The sequence below is a fragment of the Nipponia nippon genome, unplaced genomic scaffold, assembly GCF_047370975.1.
Source record: "Nipponia nippon isolate SJK-2023a ecotype South Korea unplaced genomic scaffold, ASM4737097v1 scaffold_14, whole genome shotgun sequence".
In the NCBI taxonomy this organism is placed as follows: Eukaryota; Metazoa; Chordata; class Aves; order Pelecaniformes; family Threskiornithidae; genus Nipponia; species Nipponia nippon.
In genome coordinates this window covers 7391192-7417025 of record NW_028262330.1, presented here as the reverse complement: position 1 = coordinate 7417025, position 25834 = coordinate 7391192, and the positions used below count along the sequence as shown (strand labels likewise).

Below are 25834 nucleotides of genomic sequence, written 5' to 3'. Positions count from 1 at the left end.
ATATCCCTGCTCAGCCTGACACTTAATGCAGCCTTAATAGGAATGTGTGCTCACAGTAAGCACGTGCTTAAATGTAAGCACCATCAAGACATGAGTACCTTCATAGCTGGAGCCACAAGCCTGAATTGGGCTTTTGAGTCTGCAGCACAGCAGAAATCAGCAAGCGGGTGGAAATGTCACCTTCGTTTTCCAAAGCAATTTGCATTTCCCCAGGCTGGCAGCATATCTGACAGCTCCAGGAGGCCCTGGCTCAGAAAGCATGGTGCCAGCGCTGCTGGGGCAGCTGCCCCTCTCCCGCTCTGCCCAGTGCACAGACTTGTCACCCTTTGGTATCTGGGCAGCTGGGGCAGATGCAGAAGCTGATCTGTTTTTTCAGGGGAAATGAAGCTCTGCTGCGGGGTCCTTGCTCTGCCAGCGATGCTTCCTTAAAAACACCTTGCAGGACCAGCTGGGAGAAAATCCCAGCTGCACCAAGCGCATTTAAAAAACCTGAAAACTAAAATTGAAACTGGAGGGAGACCTTGAGCAAAAGGTCTGTGTGGTGGGGAGGCATCCTTATTGCCTCCCTGCAGCCAGACCTAAGAAAGTTGGGCTTTGAGGCTCTGCAGAGCAATGGGGAAAGGAGGTGGATGCTCCTTTACTGCGTCGAGTTTTCCAGGGAGTGGTGGGTTTGGGAAGTGTAGAAGTGTTTGTAGCTGGGCTGGAGCTGGTGGATTTAAGGCAAATCCTGCTCCCACCGTGGCTGAGGCAGACAGGGCACCTGCTTTTATGCTGCATATAGGGGACTTGCTGCTGCCTGCTAAATATTCGTATGGGAAGATGGTCAGAGTCCCGTAGCTGCATGTGGTCACTCACTGTTGCGTTTTGAGGTGAAATCTCAGTGGATAAGGGAAAGTGAAAAAAAACAAGCGGAGTACTGGGAGTGATGCTCAGCTTGTGGGTGAACCACAGCATTCCCGCTCACACGTTGGCCGTGGGAGCTTCAGTCCCTCATCCACGGGGCTGCATCACATGGGAGCACCCACCGGCCCGGCCCTTGGAAGACTTTTTAGGATGCTGCCGCTGCACTGAGGAGCAGAGCCCACCCTGCCTTCTGTGCGAGGGGCAGAGCCAGGGCTGAAAGCACGAAGCTTGGCCGAAAGTCTGGGGTAAGCCTTGCACGCCGCGATGCGTGAAAGTTTGGAAAGCACTTCTGCCTGCAGTGCTCTGCTTCCGCTGCCTGCGGGCGTGGGAGGCGTCCGTCCTCCTGCCCGCGCGTTCCCCCCGTGTACGGGCAGCAGCCCACCTCCTCCGGCGCCGCTGGCAGGTGCTCTTTGGCAGGGAGAAAACAGAAATGAAGGTAGCGGCAATGAAAGCAGCCGCGTCCTCCAAATCCTCCTGCACAAAAGCCCTTTTGTTCCCCGGGTGAATTCCAAGAGCTTTTCTCCAGTTTTTATTCCAGCAAACTCCCACTGCAAGCAGACAGCCAAGGGTTTGAAAACAAAGCAGCAACTAAACCAAAAGTCCCTCATAAAAAATCCCCACGAGGGCTGGAGGCTCTTGACAAACAGCTTCCCCAGCCTGCAATTCCTGTGAATTTCCTAATTTGAGATAAGCAGCAAAGAAAACAGGCTCTGGGATGGGGAGGCAGTGAAGCCAGCGGACCTTGGCAGACGGAAAATAAGGGCTTGATTTATGGTGTACTGGTGACTGGAGGGAGTGACTGCCCCTGCCGCTCGCCGCCCTGGAGCTCCACTGCTGTGATTTCTCATGATAACGGGGGTGAGGGTGAGGGGAGAGGCCACGAGGCTCCCAGTGGCCTCTGTTGCTCCGTGGGGTCTCCGCCACCATCACATCTTTCCCAGAGCAATGGGAGGTTGCAGCTGCCCGAATGCTGGAGGCACAGGAGCCCCGCAAGGGATGTGACCCACTCCAGTGACCACGAGGAGCAGAAAACAAAGTCCTTTTTGTGGCATCGCTTTCACCCCAGTAAGATCTCCCCGAGCCTTTGGCTCTCGTAACCTCACATCGGGCGTCCGCGAGTGATTTGCAGGATTTGAAGGCATTTGAGACGGCGTGATGTGGAAGTGGTTTTTCTCTGTGCGTGATGAGGAAGGCTTGGGTGCACCCATGAAATCGAGTTGATGGGTGGAAAAATAGTTAGGCAAAGCAAGGTGAGAAGATGTAAGAGACTGGTTCCTATAAGATTTCCATCAGGAGATGGGGTGTGGGTAGGCAAACCATTGAATTTTGCATTTTGTGTTTTTATGCATGTGCCTCCACGACCATCTCTGGAGGATCCAGCATATCTGGACCATCAAGACACAGTCGGCATGGACAGGTGTCTCCTTGCAGCTAAAGGGTGTCACAGAAGTCTCAAAAGCCTCATGAGGACTGGTGTTGCTCTCCCATCCTTGGCTTGAACCACCACAATGGGTTTGGGCTAATACTCTCCGGTGCCAAGGGGAATGGGATGGTGGTGTGAGCCGGTGCTGTCTTGTGCCCCCCGTGCAATGCGGGCAGCATCCTTTGGCAGCTGCCAGCGTCCTCATCCATGGAAGTCCTTTGCTTTGGTGGATGTGAGTCAGAGCCCAAAGCAACAGAGGTGGTTTTGTCTTAATTCATTATTGCAGCACACCTGTGTGCTAGGCGGAGAGGGGACACACACACAAACAAGGCAACTTTGGGAGCTGGACTCGATAATCCTAATGGGTCCCTTCCAAGTCAACATATTCTGTGATTCTGTGATTAACTTTCGTGTGGCCATCGACAGGGTTGTTAGAGCTGAAACTGGAGCGTGCGAATCCCGGTGCCCAGTCCCTTCCATCCACCACCTCCTCCCTTCTTCATCCAATGGGTCACGAGGCAGCGCCTGTCCCCGACAGAGCATCTCACAGCTGGGGTGAATCAGCAGAGAACTGAGCATTTCCACTTTGCACCCGCCTGGGAGATCCCAGCACTGAGGAGGAAAGTGCTGGTCCTTAGAGAGCTGTGCAGGGGCAGGACTGGTGCTGGGGGTCAGCTCGGGGCAGCCGAGCCCCAACTTGGGTGGAATTTCCATGACAGCGGTGCTCCCAGCTCTGCTGCATCGAGTGCCTTATCTGCTGGGTGGTGGTGTCCTATTTGCACAGAGGTGCTGCTGTTTGGGAGGAGCCGTGCCCTTTTCCCCAGGCCACTGAAGTTCAAGCAGCTGGATGCACACGCCAGATGAGTTCAGCCAAAGTGTTGTAACAGGATTTTTAATATTAAAGTCTCTTGTGCCCTATGCTGAAAGCCGTAGGCAGGCAAAACTCTCATATCTACCATCTCCCACTTACATTAGCACCTAAAGTACAGTAGATTTAGGGCTGTTTTGCATTGCATCTGTTTTCTAAAGAAAACCTGGCTAATCTAGAGGCTGCCTCGGCAGTGCAGGATGTCGGGGATGACTCTGTCTTGCCTTGTCACGTCTGCAGATACCAACGTGGTCCTGGCACCAGCTCAACAGAAACATGATGGGTGGCCCCATGCTGTGCCTGCAGTTGGCTTGCTGAGATGGGGAGTGACGCTGCATCTGGGCTAGGAAGGGACATTATCTGGAAAAGCTGTTTGTTGTCACCTCCCCGTTTCCTCTGAACTGTTAGCATCAGAAGGGAGCATGTGGGTGCTCTTTTGTTGGTCTGTGAGCGTGAAAATGGGCACAGAAGGCCCCCTTTCCTCTCTCACATTGGCATTCCTGCAAGCAAACAACAGAGTGGGGTGCAGGGAACACATCACGGCAGAGTCCAGTTGGGAAGTGAAGTCTAAGGTCCTGGCAATGGAAGGTCCAAGCCAGTGTTGGAGCCCATGAAACAGCTCAGTGAGGTGGCAGCAACTTCTGTGGGACACAAAAGATCATCCTAAACCATCACACCCTCTCCTGTGCAGCTGTGGTGTATTACCCCCTCCATCAGACGGCCAGTCTTCATCTCCAAGCTGGCATTGGGTGTTGGTGTCCCACAAAACCTGCTGTGAGGTTGCTCTAGCACGTGATTACCCTGGTGCTCCCTGCAAGCTCCTATGGACTGGAGCTGCAGGGGAGCTCAGTTTGTGTGGTGGGGGATTACAGGAGGGTACAGAATTGGCCAGAGGCTCTGTCAGCTCCCTGTCCCCTTCCCAGAGTCCCTGCAGCCCTGCATTCAGTGCATGTCTTAGCACAGGATCTCATGTCTAATCTCTATCAAAGTGTCTCTTCCGCTTCACACTCAGAAGGTCTTAACTCTTCTAAAATTTAGAGATGCACTCTTATCAGAGTGACAAACAGACTCTCGTAACCAAAATGTGCAGATAGATAAGAAGAAATTGCATCCCTCTGGTTTCTGTATTGACACGAATAAACACAGCAGCCTGCAGCCCTTTTGCAGGATGTGTTAAGAGGAAAATGGGCAGAGTAAGAGAGATTAGCCTGAATCAGGAAATTACCTTCAAAATTGAATTACTGAAGTACAGAGCTTATTGAAAGGCAGGCAAATGGGTTCTGATATTTGCACAGTTTGGTGACATTTCTGTATGTTTCTGCACTGCGGGATCCAAAGATTAGTCTGCTGGAGTCCTTATTGCAAAGCTTTCTGCTTCGCCTTCTTCCAGCCGTTTGCTCTTGTGCTGTTCAGAGCTTCACCACCAAACTGTCTCCTGCTGGAGGCCAATCTTGAGGCAGGCACGAAGGACTGACCTTGTGATTTTACCTTGCAGTAAAGCTGAAGATCCTTGTCTCCATTGTGTTTGTGCCTCAGCAGAGCTGACCTACGTCAGCTGCCGAGAGTTGAAAACGCAGCTCGCTCTTGCAGCAGAGACAGGCCCTGAGACGCAAATAACCCTGGCGTGATCCGAGCAGACGTTGCACAACCTCTGCTGTGCGGTTCATTCGGTGCACCTCCGTTGCTCCTTGCAAAAGCCCTGCTATTTTGGTTTGGGGCCCCTCCTGCGCTGGGTTTATTACAGGTTGCAGGATTGAGTCAGAGGAGCGAGCTGAGCCCTGCGACAAAGAAAGCCCGTGGCAGCCGCTGGCACAGCTGGGTGCTGGGGCACAGCCGCTGATGGGGCAGGACAGCGAATTACATTTTCAGCATTGTATTGTGGGTGCTAATGGTATCGGCAAGTAGTTTGGGATCAGCTGGTACATGGTTACTGGGTGAGCTGTGCCCAGGCCGTGGCATGCCATGCTCTTCTTATCTTCAGGAGCCTTGGGAAATAAAATGGAAGATGAATACAGCATCATCTGCTCAGGCTTTGTACCAGTAGTTCAGGGTTTCCTACTGTACAGGTTTCCAGATGTTGGTTTTCCAGATGGACATGCAGGGTTTTTCTGTCTCTATATTTTCATTGCTCAGACTGACTTAGAGAAAAGAAAGTATCCGCCTCTGGGCTGTGGCTCTGAGGTCATCTCCTCTTTGCCAAAGCAAATTCGGTTGCACTTGGGGCGACGTGTTGGCTGGTTAAGTCTCTGGGAGGTGTCTTTAGGAGCAGGTTCCCCCTGCTCAGTGCGGCGTGTCTCAGCCATCAGTCAGAGCCGGAAAGGAGAGGCAGAGGGAAAGAGCAAGGAGAAGTGACTCAAGCACTCCATTTAGCCTGCTGGCATTTCCAGGTTTGGTATGAAATGAGATTTACTTATTTATTTATTTTTTGAGAAAAGCATCAAGAGGAGGAGCAGAGGACTAGGACTTCAGAGGAAATTAGGGCTGTCCTGTGGTATCTCTGTGCCTGGCGCAGTGTTTCACGTGTATCCTGATTCCAGTACGCGTTGGCAAAATCCATCACAGTCATAAAAATGCTTTTGCCTTTCCTGCTTCCTGCCCCGAAAGGCGGTTCCTGGCGGGGGGAAGGCTTCAGTTCTTGAGACGTAAAGGTGCGAATGGCAGTGTGGACACGGGGTGCAGTGATGGGGCTGGCAGCAGTGATGGTGCGCTCAGACCTGGATGTGCCAACGGCCACTAAGTGAGCCGGCATCTCTGCGGCACCAAAATGAGAGGAAGAAAGCCCAGAGCTGGGAGATGTCTCAGCCCCACGACCGCGGCAGGCTCGGCTCTCTTCTCCTGAGCAACCCTGAAATGAGTTGTTAAGGAAACAGATTTCAAGTTTGCCGTTTCCAAGGAGTTACTGCAAACAAGCGCGAGGGAAGACAGAGATAAAGGGCGTGCAGGAAGCGTCCCTGTCCTGCGCAGAGGACGTACCGTATTCCTCGTTGGAGCGTCTCCGTTTGCCTCCGACCAACCCAGTTGCTCATGGCAGTGATGAAGGAGCTGCCAGTGGTGCTTGGCCACTCTTACTTATTGACAGGGCTAAGGAGAGAGCAGCTGAATTATATTTCAAGGAGGCAAATAAAGCACAATATCCACTTCATCTCTTCCCTTGGCCTTTGATTGAAACTTCAACAGGTTTTAAGAATCTCTTGCACATTAAATACTTTTTCTGTGGCTTAATGAGGGGTTGGAAAACAGATTTTTCAGGCCCACTTCCACATTATTGGTGCTTGCATGAACATCTAGCTTTTGGTTTTCTCTAGAAACTAGGGCTTGGCTAAAGCTCTGCATTTACAAACTGGGTGGTAGGCACAGCTCAGGCACTCGCCTGCCCTGACCCTGGCACCCTGCTTCGAGCATCCCACAATATGGTTTTATGCAGCTTCACCAAAGGGATACCAAGACACGCAACCCAACCATGAAGGCAGAAGCAGTGAAGGAACTTCCCTTGAGCCTTCCTACCACAGCCACCAAACCACCGTCACCAACACCAGCCTCCCTATCACCTGCAGATCTGTCCCAAAGACATGTAAATCGAAAAGGCATGATCTGATCCCATACTTTGCCGGTATGGCAAAATTCAAAGGCTTTCACGCAGCCAAAGCCCGTGGAGGAGAGCAGTGATGATGCAGGATGGGACTATGGTCACAGCTGTGGAGATGCCACAACTCATGGGAAGGCAAGCGGGGCTGCCTCTGGGAAGTGGCCACCCAGGAAGACACATTTATACTACTAAAAGAACTAGAAGTGGCTAGTTCATCAATTTACACCCATTTCTGTTTGTTCTTTTTGACTGAGGACTTGATTTCCATTTCAGCTGGAACAGAGCCAGCTTCTAAAAGCGAGTCCAGGTACAGCTCTGGCAGCATGGCTTCTCCCTCAGACCCACTCATTTAAAATATACTTTTGTTATCTACGTGTATTTTAATTTTTAAGCGCAACTATTTGGCAGGGAATCTCAGGCGTCTTTGCTCGATTACTGTTGTTTAGTCTAGAGGTGGTGAGTGTTTGACTGCGGGGATGCCAGGAATGCACCCGGCCTTCCTGCTCCCTTATGCTTGACTGGGGCATGCCCACTTGTGGGATTCCTTGGTGGAGAGACCTGGGCAGAATTAAAGGCTTTTCACGTTGAGAACTGGTGAGCGGTGATGAGCTGTTGCTGGGGCAGATGACTGAGGGCCAAAGGAGATGGGCAATCCATCACCAGCCCTTGAGCTGTCATGTGTGCCAAGACAGGTTTGTATCAGCTCTAACCATTACGTGTGCCTTAACCTTTAATAATTTGCAAGCATAAATAATAAACCTGTGAGATGATCTTTAATACTTTTTTAAAAAATATTTTTTCCCCGTCTTTGCTCATCCTGTGTGAGACTGATGTTAAACATGAGGTTGCTACACCTTCTCCAGCAGCAGTTGCTCCAGGTGACCCTGCTCTGTCCTGGGTGCCATGAGCAGCTTTAAGATCTCTTAGTGTTCCTGTGCCTGGGTCCAGGCGTGTTAATGGGTGAAGTTCTCAGAGGTTTGGGTATTTCCACCTGGCCTGCAAGGCTTGAACTTCTCTTTGACAGCATCAAATCTACCATTGCTTTCTGAAATATGGGCTGGAACTGGGCTATGGGTAAGAGATGCCCTTCGCAATTGAAGACCAAGTCTTTGCATGAAGAGCTGTCTCCTACTGGGCATTTCCAGGGCATCTGGGACAAAAAAAAAAGTTAATCTTAATTTCTTGGTTTTGCAAGAACCATCTCAGTTTGGGGTTTTGCCCCAAAAGCCCCTAAGGCATGGTCACAGGTCCTTTCCCACGGCAAAGTGGGCGCAGTGGCACTTCGCTGTCAGGCGAGACGGTGGTTGTGCAGCCGTGCGGTACAGGCTCAGTCTTGCAGAGCCCACGAGATGCTGGTTCAGTCTTGTTCCATGGAAACACACCAAGCAGTTCCATTTTGCCCTCATTTTAGGAGTGGGGGTTTTGCTTACACCGTTGAGTACAGCTGAGAGGGGAAAAGCAGATCATTTGGCTTTCAAAACCTTTCAAGAAATCAGACAAAAAATCCTTAGGAAAGACAGGAATAGTAAATGACCCACTTTTATCTCTTAAAAAAGTGGGAGAAAGAGGCATTTCCCACCTGTGAAATTTTACCAGCAAATTACATGGTAAAGAGTGTTATTTGAAAGAAAATGTTGCTACATGGCTATTGAACACAGCTTTAATAATAAATTGTGGTGAAGACAGAACTGGTTAATATCCTTTGAAGGAAATAAGAGCTTTTTGTGGCAAGGAACCATTTACTTTGGATTATATCATAAAAAGTTTTTGACTGCAGTGAAAAGTCTGGAGAGTGGGGAATGGGATTTTCCTTCAGAAGCAAAAGTTTATTTTCTGTTACAGCGTATGTGGGTAGTGAATTCCTCTGTCTTCCCTGTCTTTATTATTCTCTGTTATGCTTCCTACCCTTTTGCTGTGAAACTTTGAAGTTTCCTTTTTCAATATTGATATTTAACGCTGCCCTAATTGAAAGAGGCTAGCAACATTAATCTCTCTGTACGCTCTGTCAGTGCTGGTGGGAAGAGGTTAACAAGCCCATTGGAAGTTGTATTTTTCTCCCCTCCCTCAGGAATTGGGTTTAAGACCTTCACAGGGAAGTATTTAATGTGTTTTTATTAAGTCAGGTTTTCTTTTTCCTATTACAATTTTGCTTTCAGAGCTCACTTCGTTCTCAGCATTGACTTTCTTGGGCTGGTCTAGCCAGTGCCCGTGCAGAAGGCAGGCGGGGTGGGGAGCTGGGCGCAGAAGGTTGCAGTACCGTTGCAGCTAACTGCTTGCATTGCTGCTGGCCTGATTGGGGCACTCGCCGAGAGGCAGAGAGGTTGTTTTTTTAAAGATGGCAACTTCTCTAGCACCAGTCAGTTCAGTATTTGCTGTGGGTAATTGCTTTGCTAAAAGAAAGTCGATTTAAGCTTGTGCTTAATGTTACAGATACCCTGGATGTTTTGCTGAATCAAAACTCGGTTCGGGAGATGTCTCTCAGCATCGCTCCAAACCAGTCTGTTTTTTCCCCTCAATTATTCTTAAAACTTGGCTTTTGAGTCAAGTGCTTGTGGAAGCCTCCGTGTGGAAAATTGCAGGGAGAGCTCTCAAATGAGCTTGAGCTTGAAGGCTCGGAGACCAGAAAGTCACCAGTGGTTGTTTACACAGAAAACTCATGACTTTTTGGATGCTGGGGAGCAGATGTACGATCCCATCTGTTGATCAACAAGGACTGCGAACCCTTCTGCAGAAGGAGCCACGTTTAGACTTTATGCTTTGCATGATGGCTAATTGGGGCTTTCCTTATTGCAAATCCCAAGGAGTTGCAGTGAACCCCCCTGCACTGATGCTCAGGCCCTGGCTGGTTTGTGCCTCAGGATTGAGCCTCGTGCTGTTATTTTGGTGTCTGAGACACCCGGGGCTTCTGCACAGCTTGAAAGTGGATGTCTGGTGTCTGCCATGGGTTGCGTTTGTGCTTCAGCCTGCCTCTGAGTTGGGGACTTCTTTATTTAGTCACCTGTTTTTATCAGATTTGCAATCTCCAAAAGCTCAATTTGTCTGGCAAATAGGGCTGAAATTGGCCAGTGGATTTAAACTTGCCACAAGGGACACAGACTGTCAAATACACACATGCGGTGATTTTCTTCAGGAAACGAAGCTAAAAATAATAATGATTCATAAAAACACTGTGGAAAATACTGGTTTTCTGGTGGATGGAACAGGTAACATCCAATTTTGTATGTTATTAAGCTGCCTCCACATTTTGAGCTCCTGTACAGATGACTTCCTCTGCAAACTGCAATTGAATACAGCATCGCCTTTCAAAGCCAATGTCTGCTATGGTAAACTGGGGGATTTTAGTTTGACAGCGAGATACTTGCTTGGCAGTTGTTATTGAAAAGAACTGATCTTCGGACTTCCAATTATTTTTTTTCTTAAAAAAAAGCCCTCTGAGTGTCAGTGTTTGCCTTTGGGGAGAAACTCCTTCAATCATGTGTGACCTGGACCCTTGTTTTTTGGAGCAGCTGCAGAGCCTCAGCTGAGCTGCCCCCACGTGCAGCTGGGAGCTGGGGAGCTGGGGCACGGGGCAAGGGGGGAGCCCGGCTCCTGCACCCCGCTGCAGCCCGCCACGGTGGCAGCCGCGGCTCTGCAGAGTGGTGCTGACCGCTGCTCCGTGCTTCTGGTTTTAAGGCAGTGTCATGTTCAGGATTGCTAATGCTTCCTGCAAGACACTTGCAGACACTGGCCCCAGAAGGCTTGGAGACAAGCCTTTTGCATGTTGTAACAAAAGGAGCTCAGAAACTTTGCCTGATCCAGTTGAGAGGCATGAAATTGCCTGATCGCAGGCCGAGAGTTTCATTAAATAACCATGCGGTGAGCCGCGGTGCGGAGGTAGCGGCTCTCGCCCTCTGCACCGTGAGCTAATCCCACAGGAGCTGTTGGGGCTGCAGGTGCAAGTCCCGGCCAGGGCAACTCCCGTTTGCAGTCCCTTCTGCTGGTGCTGTCGTGAAATCCGTGTTTCATTCTTGCTACTGTTGTTGCTTTCTTCTTTCTTGAAAAGAAAACCCCAAAGAACGTTAAACTGTGTCTGTGTCTTGGCAACTCGAATACGCGAACAGATTGTGCTTCAAAAAAATGGCAAAGTTTCAAAATATTGTATTCTGTGAAGAAGAGACAAGGAAAATAAACTCCCCAAAGTGCAGATCTTATTTCACCAGAAGGCGGAAGGCTTTTAATATTTATTTGGGTTTGGCATCTTGCTACCTAGTTCTTCTGCTGACACCACTTGTGAACCACGATAAGATTAAATGCTGTACAACCTGTTCTGGTTCACGTTCAAATTAGGTTAATTTCCAGTAGGTTCGTTCGCACCCTCCCAGAGCCGCCTGAGAGCAGGTTCCTGAGGTGGAGGTACAGCACATGGGATTGTGCAAGCAAATCCGCGAAGGAAAAAAAGAAAAAAGGAAAGAAGAGAGCAAATTTGTGCTTGTTTCTCTTTTGATTTTGGTTTTTGTGTGAAAGTCATTACAGCAGCGTGGATGGATGGTCAATGTGTAGAAGTATGCCAAGAGATGTCTGGTGAGCATTAGTGGGAAGATTTCAGCTCTAGAGCTAAAGAGGCAGTTCCTGCCTCCATGGGCAATGCAATGAATTTCTGCGTCTTGATTCCCATGTGCAAAATAAGGATGAAGATACTGCTCTTCTTGTGCCCGTGGCTGTCGTGTTTGCTTGAACTGCGAGAGGATGCAGGCGGGTTTTTGGAGGCAGAGAGGTCACTGGGATGGCAGACTTAGAAATTGCCAGAGAAACAGGGTTTTTGTTTGCCTGTGCTGCAAGAGCTGTATTTTTGAGATTCCTTTTTTAGCTAAAACATGACAACATCAAGAACACCGTTACCCATTTAGCATCCTGTTGGATCTGATGTGCACTTGGCGCAGCTTGGGCAAGAAATGGTATCTAGAGCATCTCGCACAGCAGGGCTTGCTTCTCAGTTGTGCATTCTAGAGACCTTTGTGTACAACCAAGAAAACTAGAAGGAAAAGGGTCAAAGAACAGCTCTGCTAACCGCAGAAATTCCTCCACTTGTTTTTACAATGATTTTTACTTCCTTACAGACCAGCTTTTACCTCTTGGGAAAACTGAGCACTATTCTTCATGCTTCTGAGTGACCTTGCTTCTTTTATTTTGCCTTTTCTGTGCTAGACTGGAAGCTCCTTGGAACAGAGAATTGGCTTTTTTTTTTTTTTTTTGCTTTTGTAAATTTGCAGCTCTGTAGATTTCTAATAACAATAGCGAGTGTGCACAGTGGTTTCCAAAAAATGCTTTTCCCATGAGGTGTCAGCTGGGTTGTCACAGCCTGTCCCATCCTGGAATGACTCTTTGCCAAAAGGAGTGAGCATGATCCTGTTTTTTGGAGCAGACAAGGAAAAAAAAAAAAAAGATGAAAAAAAAAAAAGGATTGGCAATCTGAATTGACTAATTGCTTCAAAAAGGTCATTGTCACTTCTGGGTGCCTGCACTTTGATCTAGCACCCCTCCGCCACTGGGATGCACAGACATCTATTGACATGAGTTTGGGTCAAGAGGAAGAACAAACTCAAACATGTATAGGTAAAGTTAGAAAGAGAGTGTTGGGAATAGAGAGTAAAACTCATGTGTAAAAGAAAGACAGTAATCGATATAAATTGTTAGGTTAAAAATGTTTAACACCTCAATTAGATGCTTGTGCCGTTTTTGGGGACCAGGGATTTTATTACACAGCCAAACAGCCAGATGTTTACCTTGGGGTTTTGGTGACATGACTTATGTTTTCAGGTTATTTTATCCATGAATTCAAAACCCCATGCTGAAATGTGGCTGTATATGTTTAGTCATAAAAAGGTTCTTGTATATCTCTAGTCTGCCTGGCTCTTGTGTCTGCCGGCTTGGACCCCCTTTACAGGAGAGCCTGCGTTTGCACTACTTCAGAGCCTGAGCTTCATCCAGCTCAGAAAAGCTTGGCTGCTCAGTGTGAACAGAAACAAATGGCTTTGAAGCCTGCAAACTTAATTCTGCTTTATTTTTGCTGGGTTTGCACAACTTTAATGACCAAGAGGCGAAACATCCATTTAAACAGAATCAGAATCTGGTTCTGGACTTTCAGATTCAATTTTAAAAGGATTTTTAATCCTGCCAGGGTTTGCAGTTATGTATCTGGAATGATTTAAAATCTAAGAAACATTTTAAAAGATCCTACGTGGGTAGGGCTGACGAAGGAGAAATACCTTTCACTTTGCATTTTCACATGGCCTGCCTTTGCCAGAGCTCTTGCCTGTTTTCTATACCAAGTTGGCAGCCAGAGCTTGCAGGTCTAAATGAAGCGTTACTGAACAAAGACACTTTATATTTTGAACTCTGTGCCCTGAGTCTACACCACCAGCCTGGCTGGGCATTTATGCTAAATAAGGTCAACAAATATAGACAAGCTGTGTTTTGCAAATTAAAACAAAACAAAACAACAACAAAAAAAGCCCTTCTTTAATTCTCCTTCTTTCTTGTTTCACAGGCAAAAAGAGAAACCCTGGGCTGAAAATTCCTAAAGAAGCATTTGAGCAACCACAGACAAGCTCCACGTAAGTCTGCAAACACTAAGGCAGAATAAAAAGAAAACCACGAACCCCAGCTGCCTTCCAGCCCTTGCTAGCGCCTGCGCTGCCACGGCCAGGGGCCGGCGGCCGGTCACGGCCAGCACCCGGGGCTCGTGCTTGCAGGTCTGGGATAACGGGGACCCTTCACGAGGAACAGGGGCAAAACACCTAGGTTAATTTTGGCACCATTAGGAAGGATAATAACAGCCTTATATTTCTCTTGTAGCCCCAGATACAACCAGAGAGTCTCAGCCCATCACCCTCTACCCATCACTGCCCGTGGTACATCTCATGTGCTGCTTAATGATGTGCCCAGGAAAAGGAAAAAACAGAATGGGCACCCAATTTTAACCGATCGGCACTTCTGCCACCCAGTTTGAGCAAGATGCGTTTGGTCAAGGCATAAAAATGCATCCCCTTCCCTACATATTCAGCCTTGCAAAAGAAAAGCCTGTGTTTTTAAGGCAATTTGTGCAACTCCAGCCTGCTTGGCTTTCTTTGCTTCCTTGAGGGCTGACTTCTATTAGCCTGTTAACCCGTGCTGTATGACTTAGGTAATAATTTACAGTGGTTTTAGACCTTTATGCCCATTTAATCCATTTTTCATACAGGCCGGCAGAGATTTGGTGCTTGCCACCTGGCTTGCCTTTCACAAAGAATTTCTCTGGGTTCCTGCACGGGGAAGTTGCATGTGAGAAATGCCAACTCCAGCAGCTTTCTTCCTGACCCTTTTTTGGGGTGACTGTGTGGATCTTGGCTGTATCTGTTGATCCTGCACAGCTAGGAAGCTGGTTAGGCTGCTCAGGGCTATGAGGGCTGCTGGCCTGAAGGTGCGAGGGGATGGCCTGGGGGGCGATGGGGCCTGTATTTACTCATTGAGGGAAAATTGATCTTTGTAAGGAACATTTCACATCTTTTCCCTTTTCTCTCCTGCAGGCCACCCAGAGATCTAGACTCCAAAGCCTGCATCTCTATTGGCGAGGAGGTAAGACTACGAGTTATGGTGAGAAGACCTCTGGGGATAGGTGACAATCCTGGGCTGGCTGCTGTGGTGCTGGCTGCTTGTCCAGGCGGGCTGCTTGCGGGATTGCTTAACTTCAGCCCACAAAAAAAGGGCAGATTCATAAACACCAGCTATTAAAAAAAATGTAGCCCATTTTACTTGAAATGGAAGGCAGCTGCTGGATGAATAAAAGCTAAGAAGAGGCAGCCTGGGAGCTTGTGTGAGCCCTGACAGCCACCTCCAGCCACAGAGAGCCGATAGCATCTGGTGTTTGTGCTTCTCCAACAAGGGCTGTCTGCGTGGGACCGGTGGCCCCATGGCCAGCTGCAGTGTGACCTACTGGTTGTCACCGCTCTGATGAACATGCCCCCAAACGCTCACCCTTTGCATCCCATGACACCCGGGTCCCCTTCATGTTCTCCACCTTGGAAATTCCTTCCTTGCCTCAATAAGATGCAGCTAATCCCCTGGAAATAATGATTATAAAACAAGGGGATTGCTAACAGCAGATTTTACTCTCCTTTGCAGTTCCTTTGCTGATTTAAAGCCTTCGTCCACAGTATTTCCCTTCGTTAATATTGAAGGCCATCTCATCAGGAGTCTAACTCAGGGTAGATCTTCCTGTCCTGGAAGCAAATCCTTCTGACAGCATGGAAACCAGTCCACCTGATGTTCTAAAAAAATAGCAGGGAAAAAACAAAACCAAGGACAGCTATTTTGATAGGAGAAAATGGCACAGCAGAATTCATAAAAGCACTTTAAAGCTGGGCAATAAATTTATTAGGTGCAAAAGATAGGCCTCAGTGTCAGCGAGTTAATTTATGAAGTGAAATGCTAATCCAATAGTGTTTTATAATGTCTATCTTTGGATGCTTTTCTTTCGTTTTGGATTTTGTATTTTCCCTGGCATGGAGCAGGGGCTGGAAGGTGGAAAGAGTGTGAGATGCCTCTGGAGCAAAATGGTGCAGCACCGAGGCAGAGAAAATGCCTGCTGCTAGAGCAAGCACCCGCTCCAAGAAAATCATTTCTCCCCTGCAGTCCCAGGGACAAGGAAGAGCTCAAGCGCTCCAAAAAGGCTCCATGCACGGAGGCAGAGAGCCCATGTTGGACAGTGCAAAGAGAAATGCACTTGTAAAACCCCGAACTCAGTCTTTTTTACAGATGCAGATATGTGGCTATCTCGGAGGGACTGGCATGCCATGGCTTGCATTTCCCATAGATCTGTTACCTATTTATCCAGCCAAGTTCCTTTAGGATGTGCTCCCTCTTCCACCAGCCTTTCTACACTCACCCCTGATCCCTAGGGAAAGCCGCTTTCCCTCCTTGCCCTTTAAACTTGCTGTTAAATTCAAGAGTGGCCTTGAGAGAGTCGAAGTGTTTTTTTGGAGAGGGTCCTGTTGAACAGTAGGAGCAGTGTCTGGCAGTCAGAGATGCTTAAATCTCTGCTGTAACACAAAAATGTTAGTCAGGGCTCCTTTTGCAGGCGACGTAGCTGCGAGTGAATGACCGGGAGCCCGAGCGCACAGTAATGCAGTGTATGGGCCCTGCACGCCGTGGCATCCCCAGCCAGCACATTTCAGGCTGCAGGTTTTTTTCTGCTGTGCCGGCAAAAAGCGATGTGGGATTATGCACTGTGAATCAGTTCATTATAACCTGCTTCTTTCTGTAGGATGATTGACTGATGTGGTTGTGCGTTCAGCAAACAGAATGGCTGGTTTTAGTAGCGAAGGCATATTTTAAACTTCCAAAAATAATAATAAGCAAAAAATAGAGCTGCTGCACAATATTGTGGCAGAAGGGAGAAGGGCAGGTTAGAATGAAGGGCTCCAAACAAAGTCATCCTTTGTAAGACCAGGAGAAAGAGATCTCAAATGCTAGACAAAATAAATCCTCCGTGGTTTAAAAATGGGGCACACTCAGCTGGTATTTGGCCTATCTACAGGTCTGGAGAAATAAGCTTTTACAGGCCTTAAAAAAGCCCTGGAGATATTTCCATGATTGTTTGTGGGAAGAGGAGGATGGAAGGGAGGAAAAAAAAAAAAAAAGACTAAAGGTGATTCCCCGGGGGAGAAGCTGCCACGGCATTTTCCATTCCAGCCCTTAGAGGACGGAGAAGCTGAAAGTGCTGGCAGCTAAAGGTGGCCGGGAGGGGCACTCGGGTGCGGGTGGCTGCGGGGACAGCATCCACCGAAGGAGTGGTCCTTCCTGCGCCCGCCCTGCTCAGGATGCTCGGCGGTGCAGGCTCCCTGCTCATGCCGTCATGAGGCACATCCTCTCCAGAACTCTGCTAGTTACTGCACAGTTGTGAATCCTGACAACCCCTGAGGACCGTGATTTTGTTTCTAGCCTCATGAACACCAATAGGGAGGGGGATGCACAGGGGTGAATTTATCTGCTAAGCAGGACTAGATTTTAGGGGCATTTCACTCCTTGCGTAGCATGTTCTCGCAGTGACCACCTTTGCGCTGATGGTTTTCTCCCCTGCAGAACTTTGAGGTGAAAGCCGATGACCTGGAGCCCATCTCCGAGCTGGGACGAGGTGCGTACGGGGTGGTGGAGAAGATGCGGCACATGCCTAGCGGGCAGATCATGGCAGTGAAGGTAGAGTGAGCCTCCCGAGGTGCTTTCTGTCTGTATCGTTGTGTGTGGATGCCCTCTGCGCTCTCATTTGTGCACATTTCTAATCTCGCTTACTCTGACGCATGCCTTTACTGAGATTTACTTCTTTCCTTATGAAATCCTCTTTCTACACAGGGGCAAAGAGTGCCAAGGTAGATTTGGGCCATTTAACCAAGAAAAGGGGAGTGTTTTAAAAGTATGATGCTCAACGTGTTTCCAGCATTGTAGTGCATACAAACATACTGTTCACCTTTGTCAGCAATATTCCTGTTTTCGCTAGGACTTTACAAGCTACTTGCCATCATTTTTTAAATATGCGTATTTTTTTCTAATATAGATATACCCTCAGATTCAGGGCTCTGCACACTAGTTGTAATTGTAAAGAAGAGTGTACTGTAAATTTAATTGCATAAGATAATTTTTTTCAGCTGGGACTTTTTGAGTCTCTTTGGAACAGGAAATTTTTGTTGGGATTTTCACATTTTGTCTGCTACAGTGGGATCTTGATTCATGACAGGCTTGTAGATACTATTATGAAAAGTTTTCATAACAACAGTTTAGACTCATAAGCTTGCAGCTTAGGGAAACTGTCGTGGGAAAATTTGTATTTTGGGAAGGACCAATTTTTGCTTGGCTGAATTTTAGCTCAAGTTTCCTTTCAGAATAAGAAAAAAGAAAAAAAAAGATGCAGAGCTAGAAGCTAGGAGCAAACTGAAGGAAAATTCTTAGCTCCTCAGTTGTGGATAGACTTTGCTGTGGATGCTGGGATGTGTCTCAGGGCCTCTGTGCTCTGCATTTGGTCTTCTTGTTTGCTTTGGCGTTCACCAAACTGCAAAGGACCTCTCTGAGTGTGATGAAAGATCTGAAGAGGGTACGGCAGGAACATTCACGCTATTACTTGCATCTGTGATGCTGTACAGTTTAATTCTATCACATTACTGACCTCGAGTGGCTTCGGCCAAGGAGCCTGGAATATGTGTGTGACCTGTGTTGAACTGTGTCATGCTCCTTTGTGGTGCTTCCCAGCTGAGGGTCTCCATCATCTCTTCCCTGGGAGACTGGGAAGTGTCCATTTTCCAAAGCCACGGGGAGCACCTGGGCTCTGGCTGCAGGGCTGGAGCCCTCTCTTGTGACCAAAGTCTGCCGATGTAAATAGATGTCCACTATAGCTCCAAAAGTCACAGGTTTCCGCCAGCCTAGAATTTGATTTCCTGCTCCTTTCTCCTCTCCCAAGCTGCAGTGACTTTTGGCTGTTGCAAAAAGACTGGCATTTGCAGGGAAGAGCAAAATCACCTGCAGTTTGGGCTGAGGTGAGAAGACCCTTTCAGCCACCACTGCCCTCTGTTGCACCGGCGTGCTCCTACCGTGGGTGCTGTGCTTGTGATGTGCCTATGACAAAGAGATATGATAAAAGGGTAACACAAAGAGGTGTGGTAAAAGGGTAAAGGCGTGATGTCAGGGCACTGTGGCCAGCATGGGTGTGGCTGTGGCGAGTCCCCTGCGGCAGCAGCAGCGTGGTACAGAGGTGCGGACAGCAAACACTAAAATGCTTTGTCTTCCAGCGAATCCGAGCCACAGTGAACAGTCAGGAGCAGAAGAGGTTATTGATGGATCTGGATATCTCCATGAGGACAGTAGATTGCCCCTTCACTGTCACCTTTTATGGGGCACTTTTCCGAGAGGTATGGCATCCTGGAGATCAGCCGCACTGCTCCCGGGAGACTGGATCCTCTCCCAGGCTCTGAATTCCCATGCCTAGACTCCCTCCAAGTGCCAGGGGTTTAATCTCCATCTAGACATGGAGACTTGGTACAATATGGATTTGTTCAATCCCAGCCTAAGGATCTGTCACGTACAGTTACTTCTTGGTGAGCAAGGAGAGACGCGGTCCCACGTGAGGAGATGCCAAGGGCAGCCAAGCCCCAGTGCCAGGAATGTGCGAGGCCCCCGTGCCGAGACGTTGGGGCTTGGTGGTGGGTTTGAGTGATGGGGACAACCGACTCACAGCCTGATCCGTTAGTGTTAATATTGTCCTGACTTGCAATGAGAAAGCCACATGGAGGAAAAGTGTGGAAAGCTCTGAAGAGCAAGATTTATTGAAGAGTTTTAAGCATAGCTCAGCAGAGCTGAACTTTTCCTGGCTGAGCATTTGCAGTGACCTGAGCATATAGGGAACCTCAGTCCCAATAACTTTCAGGACTCCTAAATCATTGTGACTCTGCTTTGGGAAAAGACAGCAGAAAATACACCCTAAATGGTAGTGGACATCACTTCATTCCAGCTGGGGAGGAGGGAAAGAGAAAGCCCAATACAGTTTTGTTGGATGGCTTTTAAAAGGCAGGGAAGAGGCAAACAGGCCAGCAAAAGGCAAGTGCCAAAGAAGACCTTTCCGTGTGAAAGGAAAGGAAAGGATGCTTCGTTCCAGTGGGCAGATATTTGCTTTCTTTATCCTCCAGGGAGACGTGTGGATTTGCATGGAGCTGATGGATACCTCACTGGACAAGTTCTACAAACACGTCATTGACAAGGGGCTGACGATTCCTGAGGACATCTTAGGAAAAATAGCCGTTTCTGTGAGTATTAGCAGGGGGAGGAGGGAAGGGAAAGGGTGTTTCTCTTCTAAAACAAGTCCTACATGACCCAGTCTCCCTGTTGTATTTGCACTGGGAAGAGCGTGGTCCATGGGCCAGCCCACATGAACATTCCTAGCTGGCTTTCACTATCTTGTCTGAACTGATGTTATTTATAAGGCATAAATACTCCAAATGTGCCTGTATATGTAATTGACAGGCGGCACAGCGTTAGATATGGGGAGGACTCTGCAGCTCCTTTGCCTTCTCATTAGGTGCCCCTGTGAGATCCCTGGGTAGCCACCGTCACCTCGGGCTGCTGTGAGGGTGCAGGACTCAGGGGAGATGTAGTTCCTTCCCTCCGAGGAGGTCTGGTGAGGATGGGGCAGGTGAAGCCAGATAGCATTTTCTCCTCATCATGGTGCTGCCAGCTGTGATTCACTCTAGATTTGTTGTTTCAGATTGTAAAAGCACTAGAACATCTACACAGTAAGCTCTCCGTGATCCACAGAGGTAAGTGCCAGGCGCACAGCCATGGCCATGCTGGTGTCTGTCTGTCCTGCGCTGCGCACTCTCACCCTCGCAAAGGCTGGCCTTGTGGCCAGGCACAGGGCTCTCAAAATACCCGAGATAAAATGGGCCTTTGACAGCAAAAATATTCCCCAGCATCTCATCACTAGCAAACCCTAGTCAGAGGAAATGTCTGCTGGTTTGCTCTTTAAAAACTGCCTGCTGGTCCCAGCATTTCCCCAAGGTGGAGGAAAAGCGAGGTCCAGCCTCACTGGGAAACAGAGAAAGGGCTGTTTCACCCTGGGTTGCATTTCCCTAATGCATGGTCTAAATCCATGGTCTGCTTCAGCACCTCTGCAAAATTAAAACAGGCTTTTCCTTCTGACCTTGGTGGGCTTTGGATCAGGCTTTGCGAAGACTTCTTCCCTAGCTCGACGGCTCCATGTTGATGTGCAGTGAGAGGCTTCTCCATGCCAGCGTGATGCCTCGTGCAGTGATCTAACCATCCTCATCACCTTCTGTGAGCTTCCCTGAGCACTGGTGGGGCAGAATAGTTTGATACCTAAAATAGCCTCAAGTGAAGTCATAAATACTCTCCTTAAACTCTTCTGACATTTCCCCCTCTAGAGCATCTCAAAGATGCCATGAACACACTTAGAAAGAAACAAATTTGCAGTGTTGCTGCTTGACACCTTTATTTTTAAAGGGTCGTTTTCAATTTGTCATGAGGAGGAAAAAGCCCTCCCTGGAGTGTGTGACTGCCAGGGAAAGGAGCATCTGGAGCAGAGATCAGCTCTAGCAGGCAGTCACATCTTGTACGTTCTGCATGTGGCTGGGGGGTTGAGTTTCTGCCTTCTGTATCATTTACAGTAGGTGGAAAATGCTGCTTGGCTTCTGAATTTCTGTTTACTTGTTTGATTTCCACTGAAAATTGTCTTATTTCAGCATAGTAACAGATGGGTGAGGATCTCAGATACCTGAAGCTTTTGATTGCAAAATGCTGATTAGAGAGCTGTTAATGAACTGTAACCCACCCTATTCTAATAAGCAGGACTCAAAAGCAGCTTCTGGCCTCCTTCGGATGCTGTTTCAGCTCTTCTGTTTAATAGTTTATCACATGTAGACAGAGGGCCTTCTTGCAGAAGAGACCTCTTATTTCTGGGTGGCCAGAGGGAAAGGATTGCTCCCTTTTGAGCATCAGTGCTGGGACAAGAGAAAACAGGATAGCCGGCGCTCCCTGCGCTGTGTTGAGATTTCATCTGGGAGTAGCCTCGCAGGGAGCAATTGCCTGCTGTGCAGGAAAGCACCTCTCATGGATATCACTTACTAGCTTCTTTCCGTGCCTTAATTTCCCTTTCTGATGGTGATTGTAACTGCCTTCATGAGCATGATGCAAGTGTGAATGCACCAAGGATTATAAGGCCGTGATGGGAAGCAGATAAATCTGGCAGTAATAAATAGATGAGACACTGGCCTAATTTCCATAAGGTGTGGAGCACCCACATGCCTGCTGCTGTTCACATTGATTTCAAGCTTGGTATCCTTAAAATTAGAGGCCATTTCTGAAATCTTGATCCTTGTCTTAGTTTACTGCTCCCTCCTTCCCCTGCAACCCCTGCTCCTCTTCACCCTTTCCTGCCCACCTCTGATCCTTTCCTGATGGGTTTTTCCTTTTGCTGGCATAAGATCAGATCCAGATGGGGAGTTGCCAGAGCTCCAGCTGTTTGCACACATCCTCTGGAGATGCCTTTAGCCCTGCTGAGCTGTTCCCCTGTGAGCACTCTGATGTCTGTGGCCATCCCCTGCGTGGTGGGATACGATCGCTACATGCAGGGTTACCTCCCGCCCCCCCCAAATCAGAGAGGGGAGTCTGCAAGTGAAGGGACACTTGGCAGGACGTATGCCAGGCCCATGAGACAGTCACCTGAACTTGCAGTATCTGCAGCCAGCCGGGTTTTTGGCGTGCACGAAGCGCAGGGGTTTGCACGGGCACCTTTGGTGCCCTCTGCTGATAGGAAGCTCTTTGGCTTTTTTTGGCTTGGCACAGCCACCCATGCGTGACAGTGACTGTGGTATGTGTTCCTTCTTGCAGATGTAAAGCCCTCTAACGTGTTGATCAATACGCAGGGGCAGGTGAAAATGTGCGATTTTGGAATTAGCGGTTACCTCGTTGACTCGGTTGCTAAAACCATGGATGCAGGATGCAAACCCTACATGGCTGTAAGTTGAGCCGCGGAGAAGCTGCATGTGAAAGGTGCTGTGGGACAGCCAGAGGAACATGAGCCTGGGCATCGGGTCATCCTAAAGGGGGAAGGATCAGCCTCCGGCATGTGTCCTGGGGACTCGTTTTGGAAGATGTATCCCTGAAGTTACTTGTAAAGAGGCAGAGAGGGGAGACAGATCTCATGGGTCAGATCAGATCTCCTGGGAACAGCTTTCTGCTGCCTTATCACCTCCCTGTGACCTTGAGGAAGACTCTGTAGTTACTCCGTGTTGCATTTTTGCCATTTGCCCTGTGGGGACAATAGTACTTTCTGTCTGGGAGAAAAAAGAGTCCCCAGGGGCTGGGTCCCTTGGACTCCTCCCGGGAGCTGCTGTTCAGGATTCACTCTCTGTGGAGCACTTGCACAGGGTGAAAATGGTCCTGGAGAATTGAGGCTTGTCACCCGCTACGTGCCAGATATGCCGGGTCAGCTCCACCACCCCAATTGGTACCATCTGCTTCTGGTGACCCGTTTCACTGCCTGCCCTTACTGGCAAGGATGTGGGACCAGATCTGGCCCCATGGCAACCAAGGGAGCAAGCTGGTGGCATGGGCTAAGTGGTCCTGGCCTGTCTGAGGTTGTTGAGCCCTGGGTACGGGCATCGCACTGGGGCTATCCCTTTTCCTCAACCACCTTTGTCTCTGTTCACAGCCTGAAAGAATTAACCCGGAGCTGAACCAGAAGGGGTACAGCGTCAAATCTGATATCTGGAGCCTGGGGATCACAATGGTAGGGTGACCTGGGGGCTCGCAGTGATGCCAGGAGGGTTGAGTGTTGCTTGTGGATTCATTTTTGTCCCCATAGCCCCCCTGACACTGGTGGCACTGGTTCTCTGGGAAGGTGGTGGGGTGGGAATGGGAATACAGCTCTGGGGGTACCAGGGAGCACGCCGCAGGGTTGAAGGGAAGGAGGATGGAGCTGCTTTGTCAACTCCTTGCTGTCTTCAGACGCCTTGGTGGGGTGCCACCGTGGTGGGGATGACCCTGTTGTGGTGGCCGCAGGCTGCCAGGAGATGGCAGCATGGGCTAAGGCGAGGGCGTCCAGCGCCGCGCGTCTGTTGCCTTGGAGCATGTTGGATTTCAAGCACAAAAAAATACTCCCAGCACTTAGCAATTAGCAAAGTCCCCCTCAGAAGAGGAGGGATGGGTAGCGTCTCCCACGCAGCGTTTAGGGGGAATCCATCTGCTTGCAGAGTCATTTTATAGCGCAGTTACCCTTTGCAACATGGGGTTGTTTTTTAACTTCTAACCTTTCCCAAGCAACGTCTAACACGAGGGTGACGGAGGACTGAATATGGAGACTGCTCAGGGTCTCCTCAGGCCTTTTGCTGAGCGAGGTTAAGCGAGACCTTGTGGCCAGGTGGGGTGAGGAAAAGCCATGTATTTGTGCGGGGCCTAAAAAAGCACACCCCTGGGTGGGCACACAGGAATCCAAAATCCGTGAGGCGGGGGGATGAGCCGTGGGGCATCCACCCCTGATGCCTGAGGCGCGGGCACTGTCTCCCCAGATCGAGCTGGCCATCCTGCGCTTTCCCTACGACTCCTGGGGGACGCCCTTCCAGCAGCTCAAGCAGGTGGTGGAGGAGCCATCGCCGCAGCTCCCGGCAGAGAAGTTCTCGGCGGAGTTCGTCGATTTTACCTCGCAATGGTAAAATACCCCTTTGGCCCCACTCGCCCTGGTCCCGCTCACCCTGGCCCTGCTAGCCTCCATCATGCTGCGGGGAGGCCGAGGAGGGCAGGCACCGGTGGCCTCCTGCGTCCCTGTCCCCACAGGCATCTCTCTGGAGTACAACCCAAATTTTTGTATAAAACATCCCCCCGGGAGAAGGGACAGGTGTTCCTGCCTTCACTCAGCCGTAAGGGCCGGGCCGGGGCCTGGTGCTGTGCAGGCAACGTGCAGCCTTTGCCAGAGCACCGGTGATGGCGGTTGTGGGGGTCTTCCCTGCTTGAGGTGGCGAGGAACAGGCTCGGTCACTTTGGGGGTACACGCAGGATGAAGGAATTTAGGGGACTTTCTCAATCCGATTGCCCCCACATCAACAGCACAGGGTGTCTGTGGCCCGGCAGCAGGGGCAGGTGCAGGCAGGCAGGTCCGCCAGGACCCTCACCTCCCCAGGGCTGGTGCGGGGCGGGGAAGGGGAGCAGGGCGCAGAATGGCTGCGTCCTCCTGCCTCCCACTCACTGGGGACACGGCTCTGAGGGCAGGGGCGGGGCAGGGTTTGCCCCATGGCGGCCCCCGTCGCCAGCCATCCCGCTACCGGGGCCCTCCGGCTGCTGTGCTGCTTTCCATGGGACTTGGGGTTGGAAGCAGCAGGAGAGTTTGGCTGTGGTGTAGGAAAAGGGTTGGAGCAGATGTGTGCTGTCTGGAGGCTGTGAGAGCTGCATAAAAGCACAGGCTCTCCCAGCACCCGAGGAGACTCACAGCTGCCCTCATCGTATGGTTCAAAGAGAGCTGGCGGCGGCCCCGCGGCTCCTGACTGCTTCTCCCTCCAGCTTCCCTGGAAACCGCCTGGGAGGCGTTTTTATTTTCCAGGCGCTGCAGTGCCATCCGCGGCTTGCCAAGTTGGCAGGTGGATGGTGGGTTTGCGTGGTAGCCAAGAAAGGACGGCAGATCGACAAATACAGAAATGTGAGACTGTTCCCAGGCTGCCAGCATCAGGGCCTGAGCCCAGCCGGCTCTGCTGTGACCCAGGAAGGGGATTATCAGCCACTCCTGCCCGGGGACTTTAAGTACCGACACTCAGATTCTTCAGAGTCTTGTTCAAACATTTTTTCGAGGTTCCCGTGATTCAGCTGCACGCCTCTCTACCGACCCGTGTTGGGGAATACCTACCCGTGCCCACACTGCTCTGTGTCTATCAGAGGTGGGAGCTGGCTTGGAAAAACCCTCTCATAAAATGCCCACTGTTTTTGCAAGGCCCACGCTGAGATTTTGGACCAGCTGCCTTTCTCCCATGCTGCTGGCTCACTACTTGTTATTGCAAAGTTGCCTGTTTGTGCCAGGCAGGCTGTTGTTGAATATTTTGCTTTTGCAGGCACGGTGTCTTGCAGCTATAGCTGCGGGCTTATTTACGAGTGAGCTATCCACAGCCGTTCACAATGGTTGCAGGGAGAAGAATGACCTCGCTGAGCAGCACTCATGTCTTGAAAGCTCATGCTTTGGGGAGCACGTGGTGGTTCCTCTGTTTGCAAATCCTGTCCTCCAGGATCACTGAAGATCCCTCAACGCCAGGGGAGTGGCATGGACTCGGAACAGTGCGCTTTGGCTGCAGATTGCACTAGTTTTGTGTTGTTGGAGTCTGAGAATTTCTTCTGACACTGAACCAGGTCACATCAACTCAGTGTATCGAGATTGGCCTGGCTTAGGCCTATCTCAAATTCAAGAGGTGGCAGAGTGAATCGCACCATCTGCTGCCTGGAGCAGCGAAAGTCTGATTACCTGTAGCCACTGCAGGGAAGTTCCTGGGATGTCTGATTCAGG

General features: G+C 49.7%; 1 protein-coding gene across 2 annotated transcripts in view; it reads left to right on the top strand.

The window, feature by feature from the left end:
* MAP2K6 (mitogen-activated protein kinase kinase 6) overlaps positions 1 to 25834 on the top strand; it is a 54427-nt gene that overhangs the window by 12390 nt on the left and 16203 nt on the right. For both annotated transcript variants that reach the window (XM_087750867.1, XM_087750865.1), the window contains exons 2-10: positions 13307 to 13373; positions 14325 to 14373; positions 16879 to 16992; positions 18573 to 18692; positions 19467 to 19583; positions 20042 to 20093; positions 22183 to 22310; positions 23006 to 23083; positions 23862 to 24001. In XM_087750867.1, coding sequence (XP_087606993.1) covers positions 13307 to 13373; positions 14325 to 14373; positions 16879 to 16992; positions 18573 to 18692; positions 19467 to 19583; positions 20042 to 20093; positions 22183 to 22310; positions 23006 to 23083; positions 23862 to 24001 — 865 coding nt within the window. The remainder of the gene's footprint in view (positions 1 to 13306; positions 13374 to 14324; positions 14374 to 16878; positions 16993 to 18572; positions 18693 to 19466; positions 19584 to 20041; positions 20094 to 22182; positions 22311 to 23005; positions 23084 to 23861; positions 24002 to 25834) is intronic.